Source organism: Carettochelys insculpta, chromosome 3 (genome assembly GCF_033958435.1).
Source record: "Carettochelys insculpta isolate YL-2023 chromosome 3, ASM3395843v1, whole genome shotgun sequence".
Classification (NCBI taxonomy): Eukaryota; Metazoa; Chordata; order Testudines; family Carettochelyidae; genus Carettochelys; species Carettochelys insculpta.
Genome location: NC_134139.1, coordinates 200,757,746 through 200,784,653, shown reverse-complemented (window position 1 = coordinate 200,784,653; position 26,908 = coordinate 200,757,746). Strand labels below are relative to the sequence as shown.

Sequence of the window (26,908 nt, the reverse complement as noted above, 5' to 3'; positions counted from 1 at the left end):
AATACCTACCAACTCACATTGTATTGCTGTGTTATAGTATATATAACTATGTGGTATAGTATAACTATATTTATGTGTACTATAGCACATTAATACAACCGTTGCTGCAGGTACAGATACACTGTCTCTCAGGGCTGTCCTCTTTTTTGAAAGGTCAAATATGGTAACCCTGCTCCTGGGGACACATTTGCATGTTTTATGCCTGACTTTGTATGTTTTTAAGTGAAGCCAAACAGGGACTATAAGAGAAACCAGCTTCCTGTAAGGGGTACAGTTGTGTAGACAGTTGAGAACCCCCTTTGGCCTTGCAGATCACAGTGTACTGACATGACTTGTAGGTTGTTTGCCTGTTCCCTGTCCTGAGCTGAGACACTCACCTCTTTAGCCCCCTCGGACTTTGGGAGTGTCCCCATTTCTAGATCAGAATGGATGTTTGTGAGTCCAGGGTAGTATGTGAAGACTCCTACTCTGGAGACTTCCGCCGAATTATTTTCTCTTGTCTTCTTGCTGCTTGGCTGCTGCTCCTTCCCCCAAAGCAACTGCATGGCAGTGTTTCTCTCTGTGCGTAACTGGGGAAGTATTTTGAGTCCCGGAGCCCCAACGGTGCTCGCAAGGTGTTGCCTGATTATTCAGCAGAGACGCCCATGGATGAGGCTCTGCGGGCAGGAGGGAAGGGCTGCAGAACTTAATGCTGCTGTTTCAGAGACCCCTGGGGAACCCTAGCGCGAGGGCCCGCCAGGCAGCACAGCCGAGCGGCAGAGCGTTGCGCCGCAACGCGGGACTCCCGGGTTCTGTTCCCGGGTGGGGTAGGTCAGCGGGTGCTTCCGCTCCCGCGCGAGGAGAGGGCGCTGCTGGGTGGGTGGGGGATTGAATCCCGCGGGAGGCGGTAGCGCGGAGCGGCGGCCCGAAGAGCCGCCCCACGGGCGTGGAAGGGTTAAGGGGGCGGTCGGCGCAGGCGCGGGGTCGGCGCTGCCGAAGTTGTCCGGGCTCCGGGCCGGCAGAAGTTTGCGGCGCTGGGCGGAGGCAGCGGCGGGCGGCCCGGGCTGCTCGCTCCGCTCCGGCCATGGCCTTCCGCCGGCGGGCCAAGAGCCACCCGCTCTTCAGCCAGGAGTTCCTCATCCACAACCACGCCGACATCGGCTTCTGCCTGGTGCTCTGCGTGCTCGTCGCGCTCATGTTCGAGGTGAGCGGGGAGCCCCGCGCCCCCTACCGCTCTGCTCCCGGGGGGGCCCCCTGCCCCCCAGGGGCCTGCGGGTGTGCTCCGTGCTCACTGCCTGCTGCACCCTCCCCGGGGGACCCCACAGGTACACTTAGTGCTGGGACCCCTTTACACCGCACCCATTCCCTTGCTTCCCCATGGGACCCCTGTGCCCTCCCTCCTCCACATGCCCGTGTATGTGGGTCTCAGCCTCCCAGGGGGTCCTTTCCTTGTCGCTGGAAGCACCCCGGCAATGCACTGCTCATTGGGGTCGGGGTCTGGGGAGAGCATGACCCACCCCCCACGTCCTGCCTGCTGCCTTCCAGCACTACCCCCATTGCACCTATCTGGGGGAGTGCAATGCACAGAGCTCCACCATCCTCCTTTCCATCCCCCGTGTGGGTGAGCTCCCCCTGTCGTCTGCCAGGGACTCTTCCACCCTCATATTAAGGCATTGACAATCCCCACACACCCCTGGCTTTTTCTCCGCTCCCTGTCCACACCAACAACGTGGACTTCCCATCTCCCCACTACATCCTATCCCCTGCAGCGCTGGCTCCTTATCTCCAGCCCCTCTCAAACCTGGACCAGTGGCCTTCAGGGATAAGATTTCTCCCTGGCCTCTGGCTGCAGCCATCCCTGGTTCTGGTTGAGGGTGGGTGGGCACAGCGGTACAAGGACTGGCTGTACTGGGCTGTACTGGGGCTGGCTGTACTGGTGGGACCTTTGTCCATGGGATGGGATAATATTGCTGGGTCAAGAGGCTGGCAGGGTGGCATCCTTCAATCTGCGTTTGGGCAAGTGGGGGTGGTGTGACGGCTCCTCCTTGCACTTCTGGGGGGTGTCTTCAATTGCCAAAGGTTTGGGGAGGGGGACGACTGGCTATGGCCGATGACTTCCCGAGGGTGTGGGGATGAGCTGTCAGATGACGTTGGTTTGTGCCCCACAAGCTGGGGAAGCTGACAAGTGAGGGGAAGCTCTGTCCAGTCTGCTCGGTTGCACGTAGCCTGAGATGAAGCGGGGTGGCTTTCAGGGAGGGGAGGGGTTGTGATGGGGTCACAGCATTTTGAGGTTTGGCAGAAGACCTCTGTAGTGTCCTTTCATGCTGCGGTGAGCGGGAGAGGTGGCAATTCTCACAGCCAGGTTGCCTGATGTGGTGAGCCTGATAGCTCTTTAGCTCAGCAGGGTTGGCTAGGTCATTACTTGGCTGGGAGACCTCTGAGCAGCTGCTGGGAGTGGGGGTGGCAGTTGGGTGGAAGTCTGGTGCTCATTCAGCCCAATCCAGTGTCCCTGTGTGGCTGGATTTCCACATCCTCCCCCACCCGGCAGGCCTACTGTGGCTGTGGATGCAACATTGGATAACTGCTCCTGGACTTTTGAGACCTGTGGTGCTTCCTGCTAGGATCTCGGTGTGCTTCCCAAATTCTGACTTGGGGTGTTACGTGTACCTTGGTTTCCCCTCCATTAAGTTCTTTGCCTCCTGTCCTCAGCGCTGTGTGGATGGATTGCTGGGCTGTGTCAAAGAAGTGCTGTCAGATTATAAGCCCTTTTCCTTATCTAGGCTATCGCTGATATCTTTGATTACCAAAATCAAAAATGCCCAGATCACTCTTCATTAGGTGCACAGTCCTCTGAGTTTCACGCAGCTTGAATTTCTGCTGTGTTTACCGCCCCTTTTCCACTCCAGATTCTTGCGTGCCAGCACCCGTTGCAATGTTTGGGGCTCAAACTGCAGAGGATTATGCACCTCCAGATGAAATTGAGGGTGTTTTTCCAAGGAAGTGGAAACATTGCCATTAAAAAGATTCATGTAAAGAAGAAAAATAGCATTGCCTGCTGGGGGAAGGGCAGTTTTGAGGGAGAGCATCTGCCCCTCCCTGTGCCCGGGAGCGGTCGTTAATGGTCCGCTGGCTGCCCCTTCCCTTTGGCCATGGTCTGCGGCTGCCGTTGCTGAGGTACAAAAACTGGCAGCGTTTGAAATGATCCTGAGTGCATTACGCACAGCCAAGGCTTGGAACACCCTGACCAATACCCAGGATAGCTACCTCAAACTGGGACAGTTCTGGGAGAATCTGGCCAGGTGACAACCCTACTGTCAGGGCACTGGGGTGGCTGGCCTGCCCTTTCCCACTCCCACCATTTATCCCCCGCTCTCTTCCTCCAGCTTTTCCCCATTTTTGGAGGGAGTCACATCCTGACCTTAGAGCAGCCTCCTGGGGCAGGCCACTCTCTTAGTGCCCCTCTCCCCCTCCTCAGGGCATTTTCCCCTCCACCAGTCCCTGCAGGAGTAGCTGGTGGGGGATGGACCCCTCCCCAGGACATCTGACGGCAGTGGGAGCCCTAGCAGGAGGGAGGGAGCAGATTTTTCCTCTCTCCGAAGCCTGGTGTCAGGGCTCCTGCCTGTCCCTAGTGGAGGGAAAAGGCTCCTTGCAGCCCTAGCACTTTGCACAGAAATGCCAGGAATGTGGCGCTTCCCCCCACCTCCTTTCCCAGCTTTCTCCTCTCTTTCCTCTCCTCTTTCAGGGCAGGAGGCAGGCTCGGGAGGGGGCTGACTATTCCTGCCGAACAACTCAGCCCTTCAGGCTTGCTCCATAGGTGGAGTCTGGCCAGCCTGGCACCTCGGGGGCGTGCATGCCTCTGTGGTCAGCCTCTGAACTGTGTGTGCACGATAGCACCCTGCCTCTCCCAGCCCCCCCAGCCGAGTGCCACGTTTCAGAGCAAATAGAGATGAGGCGGAAGGTGGGGGGGACACACACTAGCAAATCGGAAAAGGGGAAAACCCATTTCCTTAATTAAAAACAAAGCAAAACCCAAAAAAGACAGTTTCTCTCCCCCTTTCTTTGCCATGCCCTGAATGAACAAGTCGTTTTCAGTGCCGAGAGCTCTTAATGTCTCCAAACAAAAAAAGGAAACCTCTAAATTAGAGCCGGAAAGCCCAGCTGGCCGGGGTATAAAGTCCAAAACTACATGCAAATACTGCAGAGTTGGGCACACCAGCTGGAGGTTGCATAGCTGTACTTCGAAAACAAAATGCAGCAGCCAGTGACTGAGCTAAAGGAGGGGGAGGGAGTTATTTCCCACTAACGCAGCTGGCCATGGATCTGCCCTTTGCTTTTGTTGGTGGCAACTTTACCAAACTTTCCTTCTTTGTTTAAGGCTGTGCCCACACTAGCACTTTTGTCACTATAACTTTGCTGGTGGGGATAACGTTGTGTTGGCAAGAGTTTGTCTCCTGACAACATAGTGACCAACACTCATTGCAGGTGGCTTAATTATGTCCAAGGGACAGCACTCTCTCATTGCCCTAGATCAGCTTAAAGGGGATGTTTTATAGTGTGGTAGCTGCATCGCTGCAGCTGTGGTGCTGTTAGCTCTCTAGTGTAGACAAGGCCTCAGCCTAATGCAAAACAAGTTTTCTGGGCTCTCTTTAGAAAAATCTGATTGTGTTTTTCCACTTTTGGAAGGTGTCTGCTTGACAGCCCTGGTGACAAGATTTGTCTGCATTGGTGGTGTTATTGATCTTCCACCATTGCAGCTGCACTAGTCAGAATCCAGGTGTAGACAGAGCACTGTTACCATCCAAAGCTTATGGGTGGAGGGAGGGGGGGACTTCTAGAAAAAGGCTAGGTCCTTTGGAGAGACAAGGTGGCTGATGGTATATTTTCCCAGACAGCCTACTCTAAGTTCTGACTTTCTGAGGGACATGCTCCACTCATTGACACATTTGCTTTCCACAACCAAGTCTATAAAACTTTCCATGAGTGAGGTCCTCAAATACTTGATTGTTACTATCCAAGCAGCACCTGAATCTTGCTTATGGCTGGTTATATACTGTTATCATATGACTCTTAAGCAAAACCTTTTGTGAATAATCCAAGCATGACACCCAGCTGTACAGAAACTTTTTTTTCAACCTGTGTATTGTGGACATTTTCTTTTTTTTTAGCATTCGCTTCAATAATTTTAGTTGTGTTATTGGTCCAAACTCTGGCGACAGAGAAAAGCTTTTGAGCTACTCACCCTCTTCTCCAGGCTTGGGAAAGGTGTACAGCTAAGTACATCACATGAGAATGGCCTTTTGAGACCCTTTGACATCTTGGTATTCACAGTGTCCTCTGGCAAAGGGGTCCTCAAGTTGACTGTGCGTTGTGTGAAGAAACACTGTGCCTATTACAGTGTACTGTGCATAGATACAAAGTGGAACAGATCGTTTAGCCTCAGCGGTTAGCTCATATTCTAAGGGACCATTCAAGCTGAAGTAGGCCGTTAACACATCTTCAGGCATAGGCTAAAAAACAGGGTTTATTGTTTACTACATATTGTTATAGAATTATGCATTTGAGCTCCCAAGCTTGTCTTTTTGGAAGAAGTGCAGGTTTCCTTTAAGGATGAGAACCGATAGGTCGGCTATGGGGCGATCACTTTAGCCACGTCTACACTAGCCCCTTCCTTCTGGAAGGGGCATGGTAATGAGCGAGGTTGGAAGATGCTAATGAGGTGCTACCGTGAATATGCAGTACCTTGTTAGCATAATGGCATCCACAGCAAATCGCTCACCGCCATTGTAGGTGGGGGCTTTCAAAAGGACCCTCCAGTCTTTGAAAACCACTTATTCCTATTTGATTTTAGGAGTAAGGGACTTTTGAAGACTGGAGTGTCTTTTATAAAGGCCCCCATCTACACGGGCGGTGTGCGATTCGAAAGCGGCACTTTCAGATCGCTGCAGCTGCCATTATGCTAATGAGGTGCTGCATATTCATGGCGGTGCCTCATTAGCATCTTCCAACCTCACTCATTGCCATGCACCGGAAGGGGCTAGTGTAGACGTAGCCTTAATGAATAGCGCTACTCCACAGCCGAGCAAGTGTTTTTGTTTTTTATCATTTTTCTATGCGAGTTCATTCAACTTAGGTGCTTGTGATAATTTTACTCCCTCATCTAGACTAGCCCTGAGACAACACAGTAATAAAAGTGTGCTTGTCATCTCTGCATTGGAGCTACAAGAATAGAGGAGAGAATGGAAGAAAAATGTTAATTCAGGGACAGCGCAGACAGAGTCCGTATTAACTTGAGAGAATTGCAAAGAGATGCAAATGGTGTTTTGCGTTTTTTTTTTTTCCAGTCTTCTCCATATATTTAATCATGTTTGTGCTATAACTGCTGGTCTTTTTTGCCTTGTGTTTTCTGTACTCCCTAGAAGTGGGTGTGGGTGTCTAGAGAACTCATAAAATTATGGATTGCACTATACCATGCAAGTGCAACGTGCGTAAGGGAAGAAAATCACACCTCTGCTCCACCTATAACCCCTTCGCCTGTCCCAGTGACCTCACGCCCTCCTGCTCCCCATTTCCTTCTTCCCTGCAATTTCTCCCATCTCACTGCTGCTTGTCACAGTCAGAGCACAGGCCTTCGGGCCATATCTACCCATATGACAGCATTTAGAATACACCCATCACAGCAAAAGCCTCCAGCAATAGGGAGCTGTCAGGGACTTTCTTGGGGAAGGGCTCTGGCAGCAGGGGCCAGATTCATGGCAGTGAGATGCTATCCTGAACAAATAGCGGTGTAGATGTGGGAGGCACTGGTTAGGTAGGTGCACGCTCAGGTTTAAGCCATGTCTACTGTTGATAGCCCTGCTAACTGGAAGTGCAGTGTCAATATTCTACCCACTGCCATAAGTGTAAACATACAGTAACCCCTCGGTTTAATGGACTAATGCGTGGAGGGGTGTCCATTAATGCCCAAAGTCTGTTATAGCCAAACGGTTATGCTGTATGGTGATGCACTGACCTTCCCAGCCGATCACTCACTCCTGTCCTCTGCCCTCTCTTCCCTTCCCCCTCCTGCCCCATTCATCCCCTCACACGTCCATCTCCCTCTCCCAATTACCAGCAGAGGAGCCGAAAGCCGGCCTGGCTCCTTCCACCTGCTGCAGCTCTCAGCCCTGCGGCTCCTCCAGCCCCCGGCTCTGAGCCACCCACAGGAAGATAGAGAGTGGCTGCCTCCAGCCTGCCAGCAGGCAGCAGCCTCCGACACCAGGGCTGCTGCTGAGCACCATTGCAGGCACACGGGGCCAGGGGATGAGAGCTCCTGCACCCCGCTGCAACCCCCCCAGCTCCAGCTACTCTGGCAGCTCCTTCAGCCCCAGCAGCGGCTCTGGTGAGCCTCCAGCATTTATTTGTTGGGGGGGGGTGGCCAGCAAACAGCGTCTGTTTCTGAAGTCCCATTGTATCAGGGTCTGTGAAACCAAGGGTGTACTGTACTTTAGAAAGCCATTTCTTGGCCCCAGCTGCCTCTGACTACCGCGCTCTCTCCCTGGTACTCTTCAGCTCTGATCCCACTGAACATGCCACCTATGGACAGCACCTTGGCCACTCTTGCATCCTGAAAAAACGCTATCCCTGGCTCTCCTTGTCCCACTGCAGCTGCTGTCACTGAGGCATCTAGTGGCCTTCTCCTGGCCAGGTGTGCTCAGATGCTAGTCCAGCCTCTTAAACTGCTGCTTCTCTGCCATGTCTCAGGCTCCCTCTCTTGATGGCTGATCCTCCCTTGGCTTTTTTGGTGGCTTTGTCCTCTCTTGTTTCTCCACTGACCTCTCTTCTGCCTTCTTCAGATTCTCTCTTGGTGGGTGCTTCCCCTGCCCCTTTCTGCTGTAGTGAGGTCCCACCGGGCTCTGTTCTCCTCCTCCTTTCCCTGCACTTTACTGCCTCTGCCTGGGCAAGCTCAGCAGTGATTTTCCCACAGTGACTTCTCTCCCTCCCCTCCTGCTGGGTGTCTCAGCCTCTCTCTGACACTCCCCGGGTGTCTTACTGTCACTGGACACTTAGTGTGAATAAAGTTAAGCTGCTGATCTCTTTCCAAAACCCTCTTTATTCCTCTCCCTCCCCCACCACCCAGCCTTGGTCATCCCTGCTCTGACCCGCAACCCAGGTATCCGCTGTGATGCCCATTATACTTTCTCATCCCTTGCAGGCATGTCATTCCCAGGTGCTGTCACTTGCTGCCTTAGGACATTCCGAAGCTCCGGCCTACGTCTGCTCAAGTGGGACACCGTGTCCATGCTGGGGTCTGTTCACCAGGGGATGTGTGAATGCAGCCCGTGGGGTCTTTGAGCAGCTTTAGGCCATGCCAGGCTTTCCTGAGGCTGGTGTGACTTGTGGAGGAGCTGAGAGAGCATCATTTGCAGAGGAGGCTGTTGTGGCTCGAGCTCAGATCAAAGCACAGTGTCTGAGGCTCTCTCCTAGGCTGCACTTTCCTAGTATTGTGGATAGACACTAGATCAGTGAGGGGCAACCCAGGCTGGTGAGTGGCCCTCCTTCATCTCAGTGAGCCACGAGATTGTCAGAACCCCCCTGGCCTGCCAGGATAGGGCAGATGTGGTAGCTGTGCTTAAGTATGTAGCTTCGCAGGGTGTGCTAGCTGAACCACAGCTAGAGCCCTGCAAATCTGCAGGTGTCCACGTACATGGATGCAGATAGCCCCAGGTCATTTTTTGTGGATGCAGATACAAATTGTGCATCTGTGCAGGGCTCTAACAATGACAGCGCTTTGAGTGGATGGAGAAGGCACGCACGGCTCTCACAATGTTTCATGCACTCGGCACACACCTCATTTTTCCCCCGGCTTACCGTGTGTGTGTCCGTTTAGCAGTACTGGCAGGAGCTGTGTGGATGGAAATCGGTGGAATCTGGCAAGCCTGCGCATGGAGAGCAGTAAACAAGACGTCACGTGGGCCACACATCAAACTGCATTGGGCTGCCGATTGCCCACCACTGCACTAGCTGCTGCGCTCAGCTGGTGGAAGGTTTGGCATTCCTGCTTTCTGGCAATACAGATTGGAGAGACTAGAGGAAATGGCAAAATTTACCTCACAATAGGCTGTTTCCTGTGGGGAAGGATTTCTCTGGGCTCCCAAGCACTCTCCTGCAGGCTGTGAACATGTAGCTGTGACTTAACCATTTCCTTCCAAATCTGCAGACTCCTGGCCGAGGCAGACTTTGCTGTGTGTTTGCGAGAACCTGTGGAGTTGTCTGCCAGCAGGTGGTAGACTGCTATTCAGTCGCAGTCCTTGTATCCCTAAAGCTGGCTGTGTAGCTATATGTAGATTAGGCCTTGGATGGAGCTTTGGTACCAGTTCTGGGCACCACATTTCAGGAGAGGTGTGGATGAATTGGAAAGGGTCCGTGCGAAAGCAACAAAACTGTTTAAAGGCCTAGAAAACATTATCCATGAGGGAAGACTGAAGGAACTGGGTTTAGGCTGGAGAAGACTGAGAAGGGCCATAACAGATGTCAAGTACAAAAAAGTTTCTTACACAGAGGAGAGAGAAAAATTGTTCTCCTTGGCCTCTGAGGGTAAGTCAAAAGCAATGCATCATGAGAGGGTTAGGTTGGGCATTAGGAAAAACTTCCTAATGGCCAAGGTGGTTGAGCACTGGAATAAATTGCCTTGGACGACTGAGGAATCCCATCATTGGAGGATGTTAGGAGCAGTCCAAGATTTTAGGCCAAAGGGATACACTTCTCTGGAGTGGGTGTCGGGTCTGGGATGGAGTTTGGGTGCAGAAGGGAGCTCAGGGCAGGAGCCTGGGGTGCAGGAGAAGGTGCGGGGTCTGAGAGGGAGTTTGGGTGAAGGAGGGGTTGTGACCTGGGGCAGGGCATTGCGGTGAGGCGCCCAGGAGGGGTATGGACATAGGAAAGCATTCTAGCCTGGGGGAATTGTGCAGAAGGAGGCACAGAGGGTTTGGGTGGTGAGCTGGGGCAGGAGATTGGGGTGCAGGAGGGGGTGGGATGCCAGATGCACGTTCTGACTCGGAGGTGCTTACCTAGACAGCTACTGGCCCCAGGCGGCTCAGCAGGAGTATCAGGCAGGCTCTCTGCCTGCCTGCTGCAGCTGCAGGCCACTCAATGAAGCAGCCAGCTGTTGGGGCCACATGCCTCTGCACCAGGTGGGGGTGGGGGCAGCACGTGAAGTCCTTCCCTCTCCCCTCCCCCCGCACGGGGCACATGGCACCTAGTGGGCTGTGGCCCCAGAAGCCAGCTGCTTTGAGCATCCTGGGGCTGCGGTGGGCAGGGAGCCTTCTTGAGGGTCCCAAAGGGCCCCAGGCTGGATTCAGCCCGTGGGCCACATTTTGCCCCCCCTTGGTCTAGTCAATATGTAGCCCCACCTTGAGTGCAGAGGGCTGGAGCAGCTGGTCTCTCAATATCCCTTCCAGTTCTGCGCTGCCATGACGGGGTGAACACGATGGCTAACTCAACACTGAACGTTTCACACTTCTAAAGTACCCTGAGTGTCAACGCCTTGGGGGCTGACAGCAAGGTTTGTGTAAGTCACTTAGCATCCCCGGGCTCTCGTTTCCTATCTGAAATGGGAATAATGGCACTTTGCCACCTTCCAGAGGGGTTGTGAGGATAAACATGTTAAAAATGGAGGCGGGCAGAGATGGGAGTTCTGTGAGTACCTCACTAGGTGCCTGTGAAGCATGACTGAACTCAGTGCTGCAAAATGTATTCTAGGGAACAGTTTTCCCATGGCGAGGAGATAGAACATGTGAATTCTACAGGCTACTCCATCTCTAGCTTCTAGGGTGAAGGCCAACGTGTTGACTGTATTATTTTGGATTGAAACCAGTGTCAGCCCCTTCTCAATTCGAGCTGGATTCGGTGTGTGGGTCGGAAAGCAGTGCTGGATCTTCTTGAGGTCCTGGGCTCTGTGGCAGGCAATCTAAGCAGGTTTCTGCTCCTACTCTGTCCGGATCACTGGAGGAAGCCGCAGGACAGGGCATGCTTTGAAAAGGCATGCTTGCCCGTTCAAAAAGTAAATCCAAGTGACAGCCAAGATTCACTTCCACTGTTATAGTGACTAAAATTACCCCATAGTTAAAATAAAATATCTTCACTCAGACCCCAAATTGCATTTATTTCACTTGGCATTTTAAGAACCCTGTTCTAGCCACAAATGAAACTTGAGAAACACTTGCTTTGCAATGCCAGGGCTATGTATGCTTGCAGTCACAAGCTGCTTTAACCTATTCAAAGCTTAACCAGCTGGGTACCCTTAATAATACAAACTCTCACACCGTGTTTTTCATCCCTAGATCAACAGTGATTTGCCAAGGAGGTCAGTATCAGTATCTGCATTTTTCAGGGGGCAGAACCAAGGCATGAAGCGACTTGCCCAAGGTCATCTAGTAGGCCACTGGTGAAGCTGGGAATCAAACCTCTGTCTCCTGAGTTACAGTCAAGGGCCCTCTCTGATGTTCTATAGTAATCAAGTCATGCTAACTTGTGTTCTATTCCTGTGTGTCTCAAGCAGTTCAGATAGGCTTGTTGCTAAAACACACTTGGGACTTGCAGCAATGCTACTTTGTATGTCCCCTACTCACTGAACTTGGGAACTCTCTGTGCCCCACCTCAACCTGTCTTGAAAGTATGTGGTTTTCATTAGTCAGAACCAAAAGCACATCTGGATGCTAAGGTCACTGAGCGTATAGCTTGGTGAGAGGAGAAATGAATTTATTTTACCCAGCACAGGTAAAGCTTAGGTTGCAATGCTTTTTCCTGTATTCTTCTTCCCATCCTTGTTTGGAACATCCAGTGCCAACACAGTCCTGAATCACATACTCCCAAATCCGGGGCTGTGACATTGCCAAAGGGAGGAGGCTGACATATCAGCTCCAGTTTCCAGACTAATACTAAATATACTTTGGCCTAGTGTAAAGCTCTTAAAATACTGTGCAAACAAAACCTCGTAATGGCCCTCTGTGGGCAGGAAGTGCCATCTGTGATGGACAGGGGACTCAAAGAGGTGAAGTGGCCTGGCCAAGGTTTCAGAGTTTAGGGTGGAGCTGGGTTTAGAACCTAGATCTCCTAGGCTATGTCTACACAGCAACATTATTTAGAAATAATCCATTCTGGAATAACCATTCCAAAACAGATTATTTTGAAATAACACAGCTACGCACAAGAATGCATTTCAAAATAGCACCCAGCTATTTCGAAATAGCATGTGTAGACCTATAGGGCTTATTTTGAAATGGTGCCATTGGACGCTATTATTGATTATTTCAAAATCATGCTATTCTATGTCTTAACAGTGCCTATTTCAAAATAGATATTTCGAAATAAGCATTATTCCTCCTGCAATGAGGTTTGCGAAATTCGAAATAACATGCATGCTATTTCATGTTTGTTTATTTTATTTTGCAGTAGCATGTGGATAGTGTAGATACTCACCAAAGTTATTTTGAAATAATAGCAGTTGTTTGGAAATAACTTTGCTGTGTAGATGTAGTCTTAGTACACTGGTGACTGGAAAGCGGAAATGCATCGCAGATGAACTGTAGTATGCTAAAATAGACAGGTGTATTTGGACAATTAGATTCACAACACACCAGTGCTTTAAAGAAACGCTCATTTTTATCTCTGGGCCTCAGCATTGAAATGTGGGAGTCCAATTTACACGGAGATGTAGTGCTAGTAGATCTGGAATATGCTTTGGATGAAGAGGTTTTTATTTTCATTTCAATGGGCATTGGAGCCAATCAAGCACAGCATTGGGTGGAGAACTTCCTAATGTATGTTTTTTAAATTGTTTGACAAACAGAACTATTTTAGTGCTGTTAGGAGGCTGTGGAATCTCTGTCACAGAAGACTTTTAAGAAGCAGTACAACAAAGGCTGATCATAGGCAGTCTGCATAATAGTCCTGCTTCAGTGCAAGGGACTGGACTAGACGACTTATGAAAGTTCCCTTCCGATCTTACATTCCTGTGATTTATTGCTAAGAGCCAAGTTAATGCATTTAAAGGTGTTGTGAACCAAGTATGCTTGCCAGCTTTCTCTTGGCACAAAACCCTTCTGAGGCCACCCCCGCCCCCCGACTACAAGATGTTGGGGTGGAGGAGGGGATAAGCACTAGACGGGGGTGCAGGTTCTGGAGCAGGGCTGGGGATGAGGGGTTTGGAGTGGGGGGGAGGGGCTTCAGGCAGGGAATTGGGCTCAGGGATTCAGAATGTGGGAGGGAGCTGCAGGCTGAGGTGGGCTTAGGATGGGGTGTGGGCTCTGTGTGCAGGAGGGCTTCTGGGTTTGGGGAAGCTCAGAGCAGCAGGGTTGGGTCAGGGGTTGAGGGCACTGGGGTAGGGCTGGAGTTGAGGGCTTAGGGGTGCAGGCAAGGACCCAGGGTTTGGGCGGGCTCAGGGGTCAGGCTTACCTAGGGCAGGTCCCAGTCAGCGATGCTAAGTCAGGCTGCCTGCCTGTCCTTGCTCTGTGCTGCACCCCAGGATTGGGCACTGGGTCTAACTCCTAGCAGGTGAGAACCGGACAATGGGAGTGCGATCAGTGTTCAGCATGGAGGCAACGCCCAGAGCCCTGGGGCCCACGCCACCATCTAGGAGCTGGATCTGCTCCCCAGTTAAGGGGCTCAGCACAGTGAGGTAGGGACCAGTCTTCCTTGGCTCTTCAGCTCTGCCAGCCAGACTTTGAACGGCTTAGTCGGCAGGGCTGACGAGAGCCTTCAGGCTCCCTTTTATTTTGGGTCTTCTGGTCAAAAACTGGATACCTGCCTACCCTCAAGCCAAACCCAGTTGCCTTGTGTTATCTGCGGACAGGTGGGTGCGCACACCTGAAAGTGAAACTATCAGTTTCCAACTAGAAACACTTGTAAGTTTCACTTTTGATTTTGCTGGGTGACCTGCAAAATGCTAACAACTTAAACGAGGAAGCACATGGGATCAGGGTGTTTGGTTGCCTGGCTGAGACCTATTAAAGGGACCCATTATGGGGGCTGTGCGGGGAGGGGAATACCCTTGAATAGGTCTGTTTTGGGTGCCCAGAATCACTAAACACATCTAAAAATCTTGAAATTTTAAGATTTCAGCTGTAATCATGTAAGGTAGGTGAATAACAGGGCCCAGGAAATATTGATATCTGGTGCTGCATGTGCTTCAGGAGGAAAAGATCACCCCAGCATTTAAATGGGATAAGCAACTTCCACACTACAAATCATATTGACTACACACACTCTCCAGTTATAAATAAACAAGTGGAGTGTGCATTGTGATTATCTGTCTTCAAATACTTACCATAATTGTGCTTTGTTCTTTTGATTTTGGTCACCATTATTTCATTTACTTCCATGTGGCATGTTGTTACCAATATGCTGTTTCTCTGTTCTGAGAAGTGTTGTATTTGCAAGAGATGACTGTAGCTCTCCCTGGCTGCGTCTACACGTGCACGCTACTTCGAAGTAGCGGCGTCAACTTCGAAATTGCGCCCGTCACGGCTACACGTGTTGGGCGCTATTTTGAAGTTGAAATCGACGTTAGGCGGCGAGACGTTGAAGTCGCTAACCCCATGAGGGGATGACAATAGCGCCCTACTTCGAAGTTGAACGTCGAAGTAGGGCACGTGTAGACGATCCACATCCCGCAACATCGAAATAGCGGGGTCCGCCATGGCGGCCATCAGCTGAGGGGTTGAGAGACACTCTCCCCAGCCCCTGCAGGGCTCTATGGTCACCGTGTGCAGCAGCCCTTAGCCCAGGGCTTCTGGCTGCTGCTGCTGCAGCTGGGGATCCATGCTGCATGCACAGGGTCTGCAACCAGTTGTCGGCTCTGTGGATCTTGTGTTGTTTAGTGCAAGTGTGTCTGGGAGGGGCCCTTTAAGGGAGCGGCTTGCTGTTGAGTCCGCCCTGTGACCCTGTCTGCAGCTGTTCCTGGCACCCTTATTTCGATATGTGCTACTTTGGCGTGTAGACGTTCCCTCGCAGTGCCTATTTCGATGTGGTGCTGCCCAACGTTGAAGTTGAACGTCGACGTTGCCAGCCCTGGAGGACGTATAGACGTTCGCTACATCGAAATAAGCTATTTCGATGTAGCGTGCACGTGTAGATGTAGCCCCTGGCCTGGATTTTTGTCCATGGCCCAGATATTCTCCTTACTGGCTGTTCTGGCGTCCTCCTGACGTTTTGCTTTGTTGTACCATTTGCCAAGGCTGGTGCTTGTTGCATTGCACACAAGCAGTGGAGAGCTATTTAAGACCATGGCCCCCCAGCCAAGACTTCTGCCCAACATGAGCTACAGAGGGCTTAGCTATACTGCAGAAACAGCCTCACGGCAGAGTCAGGGTCCAAGTCCACCTACTAGGGCTCATGCTAAAGGGCTCAAAAGAGCAGTGTAGTTGTTCCTGACCAGGCTCTGAGACCTGCTCCCATGCCTCAGCTACAGTGCAAGTGGGAATGTTACACTGTCATTGTAACCCACACACCTTGCTGTGGTTCACTGTCCCATGCAGTGGCACCTTAGATCACTTACACAGGAAATGAGTCTGATAGCATTAGCTGAGCACCGGTTGGCTTTTAGCTCACACTGTAGAGGTGCCTGCATTAAGCTCCCAAGGTCCCAGGTTCAAGTCCACCTGGTCACAGTTATACTGTATTTAATCTTGTAGCACACGCCCCAGGATCCTCTGTGTGTAGACCTAAGTTCTGAGGCTTACTGCTGTAGACTTTTTTTTTGCAGTGTAGCTGTACCCTGAGTGACTGTTGCATGTCAGCATAGTACTAGAATTGGGGTGTAAATGTCACGAGTGTAGGCTCTCGTAGGATCAAGTGTCATTAGCTTATTCACTGCCTAGCCTGGAGCAGATTCCTGTCTGAGTGATTGAGAGATGCTGGAGAGAGGGTTTAATTAAAACCCAGCTGGCTGATAGCTGGCATAGGACAGGAGGGCTGTCAGTTTGACTGCATTTGGGAATGCTCTCCCTGACCCTGTGCAAACAGTAGCTCCGTCCTCTCCCACCCGCCTGCTCATTACTCATTCCCCTAATCTTACTCATCTCCACGTCACCAGCTGGCATTGCACTCCATGGATTGCACACTCCAGCTGGTACCAGCGCATTTACGCAGGCAACAGGAGAGCCTGGCAAACAGCCCAGGGCCCAGCTGCTGCTCAGCTTTGCAGGGAGAAAAAGGTAAAGGTGTCTGGGAGATGAGAAGCTGGTTTCTGTCCTCACCTGTAAGGAGGTGGGACAGAGCTTCTGTTCCTGGACTAACAGGGAGGTGGTTGGTTACTTTCTCACAGTGGCCCCAGGCTGAGAGTGATGGTGATGAGCTTAACATCTTGCCCGTGGTAGCACCTGGAAGTCAACCAGCTCCAGGGGAGGTGCTGCCCGGACATACAGCTCACAACTGCTGCTGCCCTGAAGAGCTGGCAACCAAAGGGTGAGATTTCCAAAGAGAATAACTACAGCCAGGGCAGTGCTTTCCAGCACAAGCAGATGGGCTTGTTCTTGTTTTCCTCAGGCTAGTGCTCTCACAATAGTGGTGTGGCCATGACTGCATGGGTTAGCTGCCTGAATACATGGCAGGGACAGGGAGGCATAGCTTGCCTCCGCCTCTGGTGTAGCCAGTGAGAGGACGGCCCAGCTCTGCACCCCCAAAAGGGGCGTGACCAAAGGCAGAAGGGGCGTGGCCAAGGTCAGTCAGCCCTTCATGCCGCTCAAACCACAGCAGTGGGCTCTTTCCCCAGCGACGGCCAGAGCTGCAGGCTGCTTTGAAATGCTGCCCCCTCCCCATTCAGTGGGCCTGCTTGTAGATCTTTGGCTCATTAGCTGGATCAAAGCTAGCGTGTGTTCATCTACGCAAGCCAGAAATGAACCCCCGCCCTCAGCTGCAGTGTTGATGTACCCATAGGATTACAGGTTCCTGGGAGGGCTGAAACTTCCCCATGTCACTGGGGCTCCTAGGCATTACCAGGGTGTTTGCTAAGCTCCTCTCCAAACCCCACTGATATCCAGTGAGATGTAGGTGTCTCACCCCCATAGTCTTTGCAAATCCCTGTCTAATAGATGAGGCGTAACCAGTAAATGAGACATAATAGCCAGGCTGAAGTGAGGAACTCGAAACCACACAGAGCCTGGGATGCACCCAGGTCTCGGCCTGCCAGTAGCTGTGGTGGCAATTTGATATCTGCAATCTGAACTTCCCTGCTCTGGTGCTGCTTCCTGTTGGTATCTACCTGGAGCTCCCATGTAACCTACAGAGGGTCCTGGGGTTTTTCTTCTCTACTTCAGAAACTTAGCAGAAACTGCCACCAGTGCCTCCAGATTCAACATGCCCATCTTTAGACCGAGTTATCTTAAAATACAATAGAAACAGCAACTTTTTCCTTTACATTTAGCTCTTTGACTGAACACTTAATGCACTTTATCCTACTGCTCTACAAATGCCAATGCCCATGTGAACTCAAAAAGTATTATGTCCATTTTACTGCTGGTAAAACTGAGGCATAGAAAGCGGTTCTGTGTTTGCCCAGAGGCACAAACCTGGGGTTAGTGCTCCTGGGTTCCTGTTTCGTGGCCCTCCACATGGGCCGATTTGTCATGTCCCTCTGTTTACGAGGTGCACTGGATTATGTTAAAGGCTGCATGTCAGTCCTTTGAGTGGTATAAATACTAAGCCCCAGTCCTGCTCCAAATGAAGATATTCAGCCACGTCTGACCATACACAGTGAGTCAAACCCTGTGATGACCTCACTGTGATGGGTAAATGCCGGTGTGATGGAGCACAGTCCAACACTCTTAACAAATGGCCAGCAGGGATTGCAGGACACGGCAGGTGTTCTGTTCAATACCCCCTCTTCCCTGCCAATGGTGCAGGTAGGTTCTGCGCAGCCATGTATTCATCTCAGTGGAGTCCTAATTGTCCTTGCTCTGTCCTCTCAGCTTGCTTGTTACATGCATCCTGCCCCAGTTTGGGTTGGAAGTGCAGTGGGATCTAAGTGTGTTTACACAGCCCCTGAAATGAGGGGCTCTGATCTCAGGACCTGTCTGCGCTCAAGACGCTGCCATGGTTCAACTGCCATAGTGCTTCAATATGCACAGCTGTGCCTAGGAGAGGGTTTCTTCCATCGGACTAGATCATGCTGGGGAACCTACAGCCCACAGCTTGCTTTGATCGGGCTCAGGGCTCCCCCAGCCCCCAGCAGGGACATGAGCTGGCACTGATGATCCAGCCAGGTGGGGAAGGGGAGCTGCAGCTGAAGCAACAACATGAGTTTCCTGCTGTGGTGGGTGAGCTCTGAGCCACACCAGCTCAACCCAGTATAGAAAAGATGTGGAGACATTGGAGAGGGTCCAGTAGTGGGCAGCCAAAGTGATTTGGGGGCTGGAGCACATGACCTAAGAGGAGAGGCTGAGGGATTTGGGATTATTTTGTTTGCAGAAGAGAAAAGTGAGGGGCAATTTGATAGCAGCCTTCAGCTTCCTGAAGGGGGGTCGAAAGAGGATAGAGAGGCTATTCTCAGTAGTGACAGATGGCAGAACAAGGAGCAATGGTCTCAAGTTACAGAAGGAAAGGTGTAGGCTGGATATTAGGAAAAACTGTTTCAGAAGAATGTGGTGAAGCACTGGAATGCGTTACCTAGAGAGGTGGTGGAATCTCCATCCCTAGAGTTTTTATGTCTCATCTTGACAAAGTCCTGGCTGGGATGGTTTAGTTGGGGTTGATCCTGTTTTAGGCGGAGGGCTGGACTAGATGACCTCCTGAGGTCCCTTCCAGCCCTAGGAGCCTATGATTCTGTAAACCCAGGCAAACGGGGGCCTGATGGCAGCCACAGGCCCTGCCATGCAGGGGGGAGGAAGTGACTTGTGTGCACTGCAGGGACCTGCCCCGTATCACTTCCATTGGTCAAAGTGTGGCCAGTGGGAATGGTGTGTGGCAGTACCAGCACAGGAGAATTCCTTGCAGTGCACAGAGCCTCAAGCAAGCATGTGCATGCCTGCCCCCGACCTGCACCAGGTAGGTGGTCCCCTCACCTGTCTCCTCCCACCCAGACCCCAAGCCCCCAGCCTGCTCCTGCACCCTCCCTTCCAGACCCCATGTCCCCACTGTGGTGCTGCTCCAGCGCCCCACCACCCACCCAGACCCCACATCCCCAGCCTGCTTCTGCAACCTACCTCCCACCCAGACCTGAAACTCTCACTCTCAGCCCGCTCCTGCACAGACCCTGCACCTCTATCCTGCTCCTGCACCCTGCCGCTGGTCTAGACTCTCCACTCCCATCTTGGACCCTGCTAATGACCCCAGACCTCCAAGGCAGCTCTTAGCAGTGTGACTAAAGGAAAGCCAAGTAACCCAATGAATTCCTCAGCTTGGAATGACTAGGCAGCCTGTTCTGCTGGACTGGTATAATGGATACAGTCACCTGGGAGTGAAACTCACTAAGCCCGGCAATCTGGTCATGTGCTGTTCCTGGGATCCTCTGTAACGGAGTCAGGAAAACACAGGTGTTGTTGGTTGTAGCTGACACCATGCGGCATAATTTTATACTTATAGGAATGCTGGTATACTGTAAAGGAAAAAATCTGAGCCCCTGTCATATCAGCCTGTTTGAAAGCTGCTTCTGTTCCTCCTCGCTTGCAGATAGGAATGCAGGGAAGAGGTGGGACTGGTAGGAGAATTTGTTGCCAGATGCAGAGAATGAAAATATTTGGCTGGGCGTCCGTGACCAGGACCGGCAACAGCATTGCTGTCAGAAATCTCGCGAACCCTCCGGCCTGGAAACAGTTGCTACGTAGCCCTGGAAGGCCAGGATTCTCAGTTCCCCAAGGGCACGCCACATCTGTTTCCAAACCTGCCTGCTCATGAGACTTCAGGCATTCAAAACTGAATCATTCTGATGACTAACCTGCTTTTGATTCCTTTCCACTTCAGTTCTGAGACGGATTTTAGTGGTGGCTGTCTTGATTTGCCAAGGCTAGTAGAAAACAGTGCTGTGTGCCACCAGAAAGCTTGGAACCCTGCTTTGAAGTAACACAACTGTCAACTTTAGCCATTTGTGCAATTGCCTGCTAAAATCACATTGGCGTTAACCAGAGCTTTGGGAGTAGCGTGATAAGGATGTTATGGTATTAACTTGAAACTGGTATGCTGGAAGTCTTTTGGTGGTCAGTACAAGGGCTTTGGGACTAACAGGCTTTACAAAGCCCTGCCCCAACAATTGGAAGGGAACATTTGTCTTCTCTACTGTTTGTCACTATGTGGCACAAGGTATCTGAGGTATTCAGTAGGGGTTTGAGTTGCAGGTGAGCTGGAATGTAGGAGACCTGAATTCTGTTCTCTTTTCTGCTGCTAATGGGTTGCCTTGTTGTAGGCAAGTACCTCGGTTCCCCATCTGTAAAATGGAAAGGGTATGGGAATCGCCCTCATGCATCTTATGAAGCGGGTCTTTGCCAATGAAAGCTTATGCTCTGAAATACCTGGTAGTCTCTGAGGTGCCATAGTGTCTTGGGCTGGGTCTACAAGTGCCCCTTCCTTTCGAAAGGGGCATGTTAATGAGCAGGTTCGAAATATGCTAATGAGGCACTGCAATGAATATGCAGTGCCTAACTAGCATAATGCTGGCCACAGCAATTTGAAAGTGCAGCTTTTCAAATCGCGTGCCACCCGTGGAGATGGGACCTTCTGAAAGGACACCCCCCCCAGGTTTCAAAAGCCCTTCTTCCTATCTGTGATCGAAAACTGGGGGGGGGTCCTTTCGGAAGGTCCCATCTCCACCAGCGGCGCGTGATTCGAAAAGCCACACTTTCGAATCACCGCAGCTGACATTATGCTAATGAGGCACTGCATATTCATTGCAGTGCTTCATTAGCATATTTTGAACCTGCTCATTAACATGCCCTTTTCGAAAGGAGGGGGCACATGTAGACCCAGCCTTGTTGTCTTTGTAAAACTGTAAACCATGCATATTACTGTGCTGTGTAAGGCACAATATCACTAGTTCTCATTGTCTAGTAAATATTTCACGCCAGGCTTTGTGGAACACAACTGAAAAGTGGCCACCTCTGGGGTGGAGGGTGGTTGTTGGGTGAACAGTTGCCCATGCTGCACATGCCTTGGCAGGTGTGAGGACAGCAGTAAAGGTTAGCAATGACCATTTGGAGGATGGCAATCTATGAAACGCTGCTTCTGTCTGCCTCAGGGTCTTTCACACAAGGCATTAAAAAAAAAAAAAAAAACCAAACCAAACAAAAAACCCAAAGATTCTGTGGAAATATTAAAGGTCCCCTGGCACTTAATCTAAGAGAGAGATTTGCGCCTCCATTTTGGCCAAATATTCTCTGGATGTGGTTTCTGTCTGTGTGTTGAAGCCAGCAATGCACTAAGTCTTTGTTTCTAAAATCTGCACCAGCCAGAGCAGGAGGGAAGCTAATCCTGGGGGGTGAATAGAAAACCTGCGTGTTGCCACTTGCTTGAAATATAAACATTCCCAGCATTCCAGGTTTTGATTCTCTGATTGCAATGCTGGTGATTCCACTTGTCACGTTTTATCACCAAATCAAGCAGTGGTTGTGAATACCACACTCTGCAGTGAAGGTGGTTATTGAAAGCGGTGAATTCCACTTCTACCACCCCTGTGAGGTTGGGTAAACACTCCCATTTTGCAGCTGGGGCAACTGATGCACAGATTAAGTGACTTGCCCAAGTTCACTTTGTCAGCAGAGTTCTAATAATAGAACCTTAGTGTCTTGCTTTCTAGTGCCTTGCTTTTACCAGTAATAATAATACGCTTGAACCTCTTTAATCCAACATATCCTAGGAAGTGGGGTAGGCCAGATTAAAGACTTTCAGATGGGGTGTTGCAGGGTCTGGGTGGGAGGGGAGTGGGAGTGCGGTACTTACCTGGCGCCCCACTCCTGAGGGAACACATGGCTCCATGTTCCCCACTGTTCCCAGGAACTGCCCTCCCCACCCCAGCACTGCTGGGGGAGCAGCAGGGAAAAGCTTCAGGGGAAGTGATTATAGGCACTGCCATTCCCCCAGGTGTGGGGGAGGGGTAAATGCAGCATGCAGAGCCTCTTCCTCGTCTGCACCACAGGTATTCCCAGATTAAGGACACACAAAATACAGCCGTTCCAGTATAGCTAGTAATATCCAGCTGCTGTACAGTGCTTTTCATCAGTAGAGCTCAGCTCAGTGTACAAGGCAGTCAGTATGATTAGCCCCATTTTACAGATGGGGAAGACTGAGGCACAGGGGCATGCAACTAACCCAAAGTTACCCAACAGACCAGTGGCAGAACTGGGCAGAGCTTGTTGGTATCCTGATGACCAAGTCATTGCTCCACCAGCTAGACAATTCTACCCTTACAATAAATGGTATCGGAGGTAACTGTTATTTGTTGTCTGAATTCTCTTATCTTCGTGTGTGTGTGTGTGTGTATATATATATATATATATAACTTTGTAAAAATTACTCTAGACATTTATTTACCTTATTGATACACTAGGGAAATGTGGTCTAGATTAAATTACTATAAATAGAGTGCATGACTGGTTAAAAACTACTCAAAGGCTGTGTCTACACTTGCCCCCTACTTCGAAGGGGGCATGGTAATCGGGCTGATGGGAGATTACTAATGAAGTGTTGTGATGTATATGCAACTTCAAAGTTTTTTAAAATGTTGGGGCGTAAAGGCACTTTGAAGTATTGTGGGCATTTTGAAGTACCTGCAGCTACATGGCTATTTCATTAATAATCTGCCACCGGGGGCAAGTGTGGTCAGAGCCAAAGGGTAGCAGTCAGTGTTTCCCTGTCAAAGTGGAAGTACATATCTAGTGGTATTTTTCAAGGGCCTGTCCTGGATCTACAACTGTTCATGTGTATTTATTGATGGCTTGGCTGTTAGACTGGCAAATAGACTTAAAAAACTTACAGATGGCACCAAACTGGGAGGGGTTGCAAATATTTTGGGGACAGGATTACAATTCTAAACAACCTTGCTACATCGGAGAGTTGGTCTGAAATCAACAAGGTGACATTCCGTGAAGATGAGTGTGAAGTACTACTCTTAAAAAGGAAAAATCAAATGCCTAGCCACAAAATGGGGAGTAAGTGGCTCAGTAGTGCAGTTGAAAACAACCCACGAGTTCTAGTTAGGCTTGGCAGAGTACAATTTTGATTTATCTTTAAAATAATTTGATAGATAACATTGGGGTTTTATTTTTAAGCATTTTTAATATTAATTTAAATTTTTGCAGTTGCAGAAAATGATTGGAGGATTCAGATAATCGTTTAATGACAACAGACATTGAGAGACAAAAAGTTAGTTTTATAACACGTATTGTGTCAAAATACGCAAAGTAAATATCCTTGAGTCTCAAGTGGCATTTTTTTTCTTACTCTGCCTGCCTGTAAATTTCTGTTATCATCTGTGGAGGTATTTTTCCTTGTGTGTGTAGTGACAGAGAGATAGCTGTGTTAGCCTGTATACTATCAAAACAAAAAAGCAGTCATGTAGCACTTTAAAGACTAACAAAATAATTTATTAGGTGATGAGCTTTCATGGGACAGACCCACTTCTTCAGATCATAGCCTTACCAGAACAGACTCAATATATAAAGCATGGAGGTCCAAAAATTGTTATCAAGGTTGACAGATCAGAAAATTGTTATCGGGGTTGGCAAATCAGAAGAGCAGAGGTACAGTGGGGATTTGGGGTATGGTGTGCAAAGTATGTTAGAGTCCTTATAATGGGTCAGGTAGTTGCTGTCCCTGTTCAAACCATATAGATTGTTAAAGGCCCTTTTCAGTAGAACACAAACTCTCAGGTTTTTGACAGACCAGCCCACTCCATTAAAGTGCTGGCTGATAGGTTTGTGTATTTGGGTTTTTTTGATGTTCTGTGTCCATTCATTCTTTGTTGAAGAGTGTTTGCGGTCTGTCCTGTGTACATGGTGTGTGGCATTGCTGGCTCAGGAAGGCATATATCACGTTAGTTGAGGAACAAGAGAATGTACCCGTGATTCTGTAATTAACGTGGTTAGGTCCAGTGATGGTATCTCCAGAATAGACGTAGACAAAGGTGGCAAAGAAGCTTGTTCCGAGGAAAAGTTCCAGGATTAGTGTTATTGTGGTATGGCCTGTGATTGTGGATTCTCGCTAGCAGCCACAGGCTATCATCAGTTGGGGTGTATGAACAGGAATATCATTTGTAAGAAGTGGGAAGTAATTGTCCTTTCCTACAGTAAATTCCTTCATATCCGGCATTCTATCATCCAGAACTCTCAAATAACTGGTATTTTAACCACAAGTAAGTGTTAGTTACGTTTTCCATAACTGCAGTATAGTGAAAGTAATTAAAAATTAAATACAGTATAAATTTACAGTGAGCAGTACTACTGATTTGGTAAATAAAGTACTCTGCATACATTTTTGTTTGTTTCTTAATATCTAATATTATCGAGAAGTCCTGTGGCACCTTATAGACTAACAGATATTTTGGAGCATAAGCTTTTGTGGGCAAAGACCTGCTTTGTCAGATGCAAATGTGCATTGGAGGATTCTAAGGAGAGCTTAAACTCGCCTGGGATGGTTTCAGGTATGTGTTGTCCTGCCCCATTGCAATGGCCTAGGGCAGGGTTTCCCAGACTTTATACAGTTGAGACCCCCCCTTTTTTTTCAGTACCTTTTCTTGAGGTCCAAAAATATAAACGCATATAAAAAATGAATAAATTTTCACTGTTTATTATTTATTCACAATAACAATAGCACATGGGGTAATTGTATATTTTCTAAGGATCGTTTTCTTGGTTTTTTTTTTTTCCCCCAAGGACTGGTACTGGGCCACAGACCACGCTATGGGAAATGCTGGGCTAGAGTATACGCACAGGTGAAAGTGGGACGGTGCAGCGCACTGGTGGGAACCAGCCACAGGACTGTCTTGCATGTGGCCAACTTTTTGCTTCTCTGCCAGTAGGATCCGATAGACCAGGGCAAAAGGGGCAACATCATTAAAACGCTGCTGGACCTGACCTGCAGGGCTGCAGGAGGGGGCAGTGGGAGCAAAAAGGGCAGTTGCCCTGGGGCCCAGCGGTTTAAAGGGGCTCAGGGCTCCCAGCTGCTGCAGGAGCAGTCTGGAATCTGGGTCCTTCAGATTGCTGCTGGAGCCCCAGGGCTTCTGGCCACTGGCTATGAAGGACTGGCTGGGAGGGAGTGGGGTGTCTACCCCCAGCCCTACCTGTTCCACTTGAGGCTTCGCTTCTTCTGGAGGCAGAGCCATGCGCCCCTTGCAAAGGATGCTGGGTGTGGTGCGGGGTGCAAGGGTAATTCCTAGGGCCTACTTTCACCCCTGACTATGTGGCCTCTTGAGATACTTTCCAGCTCTACCTTTCTGTGGTTCTAAACTAGCCTTCCCAGAGACCACACAATGCTCCCACGCTCTTATCTTTCCCTCCCCCTAAGCTTCTTTGCATTGCCATTTGTTGCTGGCTCTTAATGTAGGAGAGCCTGAACTGGATCAGCCCCAGGCTGTCTAGGTTGGTATTCTTTCTCAGACAGTGGCTGGGACTAGATGAGTCAAAGAAAGATAAAAGCAGCTGCTCTTATGAGCTACCCTGCCCCCAGACAGAGCTTCTTCCTGGCCTCTGTTAGTCAGAGCTCAAAGTACGAGGTTTTATATCCCCTTATATCCACTTGGAAGAAAATAATTGAATCACCACTGATAAAAGTTTGCAGATGGTGCAAAAATTGAGGACACAGTCAATGATGAGGATAGATCCCTGACTCAGTGTGGTGCAGATTGCTTGCTAAAGTGGGACTGAGCAAATAATGTCCATTGTAATGCATATCCCTAGGAACAAAGAGTATAGGCCAAGCTTACAGGATGGGGATGCTGTCCCAGGGACCAATGACTCTGCCAAGAAAACCTTGAGTCTTGGTGGACGATCAACATGTGGGCATACCATGGATTCTGGGATGATTTAGTTGGGGACTGGTCCTGATTTGAGTAGGGGGTTGGACTTGACCTCCTAAAGGTCTTTTCCCACTGTGTGATTCTGAGATAATCAGCTAAACATGAACTCCCAAAGCGACACAGTGGCCCAAAGGGCTGCTGGGATGGGAAGATGCGTAAACAGGGAAATCTTGAGTGGGAGAAGGGAGGTTATCTTACTGTCTGTGGCATTAGTGCAACTGCAGCTGGAGAACTGTGTCCAGTTCCACTGTCTGCAGTTTAAGAAGGATGGAGACACATTGGAGAGAGTTCAGGGAAGAAGCATAAGGATGATTTAAGGATAAGTAAACATGCCACATAGGACACGGTTAAGGAGCTCAATCTATTTAATTTATCAAGGAGAAAGTGTAGGTGTGGCTTGATTAACTACCCACATGGAGAACAAATATTTGAGAATGGGCTCTCAAGTCTGGCGGAGAAAGGCACAACTCAATACAGTGGCCGGGAGTTGAAGCTGGGTCGGTTGAGGCTGGAAAGATGTACGTTTTTGCCAGTGAGGAGAATTAGCCATTGGAACAGCTTACTGAGGGTGGTGGTGTGGGTTCTCCATCACTGCAGATTTTTAAAGCCAGGCTGGATGTCTCTAAAAGCTCTTTGGGGTTGGAGGGGGAACTCTGTAAGGCGTACTTACGGCATTATAGAGGCAATTGTGGGAGTGGTTCGCAGTGACACATTGTTGCTCTTACCCTTGTATGTGGAGTTTCCCATTGGATAGAGCACTGGAATCAGGGAAGCAGGAGAGGTGGGTTCTATTCTGCCAACTTGCTGAGCCCCACTGCTCTGTGCCTCAGTTTCCCCACCTGTAAAGTGGGAATTGAAAGTTACCTACTTTGTGGAGTGCTTTGAGATCTTCCAATAACAGCTCAATAATGCGTGGAAGGAACAAAGCTCTTGGAGTGCTCAGTGTCGCTGCTGACTGGC

General features: G+C 49.9%; 1 protein-coding gene across 1 annotated transcript in view; it reads left to right on the top strand.

The window, feature by feature from the left end:
* The first annotated feature begins 980 nt into the window (after positions 1–980).
* TRAM2 (translocation associated membrane protein 2) overlaps positions 981–26,908 on the top strand; it is a 54,602-nt gene continuing 28,674 nt past the window's right edge. The window contains exon 1 of the mRNA XM_074991424.1: positions 981–1,183. Coding sequence (XP_074847525.1) covers positions 1,064–1,183 — 120 coding nt within the window. The 5' untranslated portion in view covers positions 981–1,063. The remainder of the gene's footprint in view (positions 1,184–26,908) is intronic.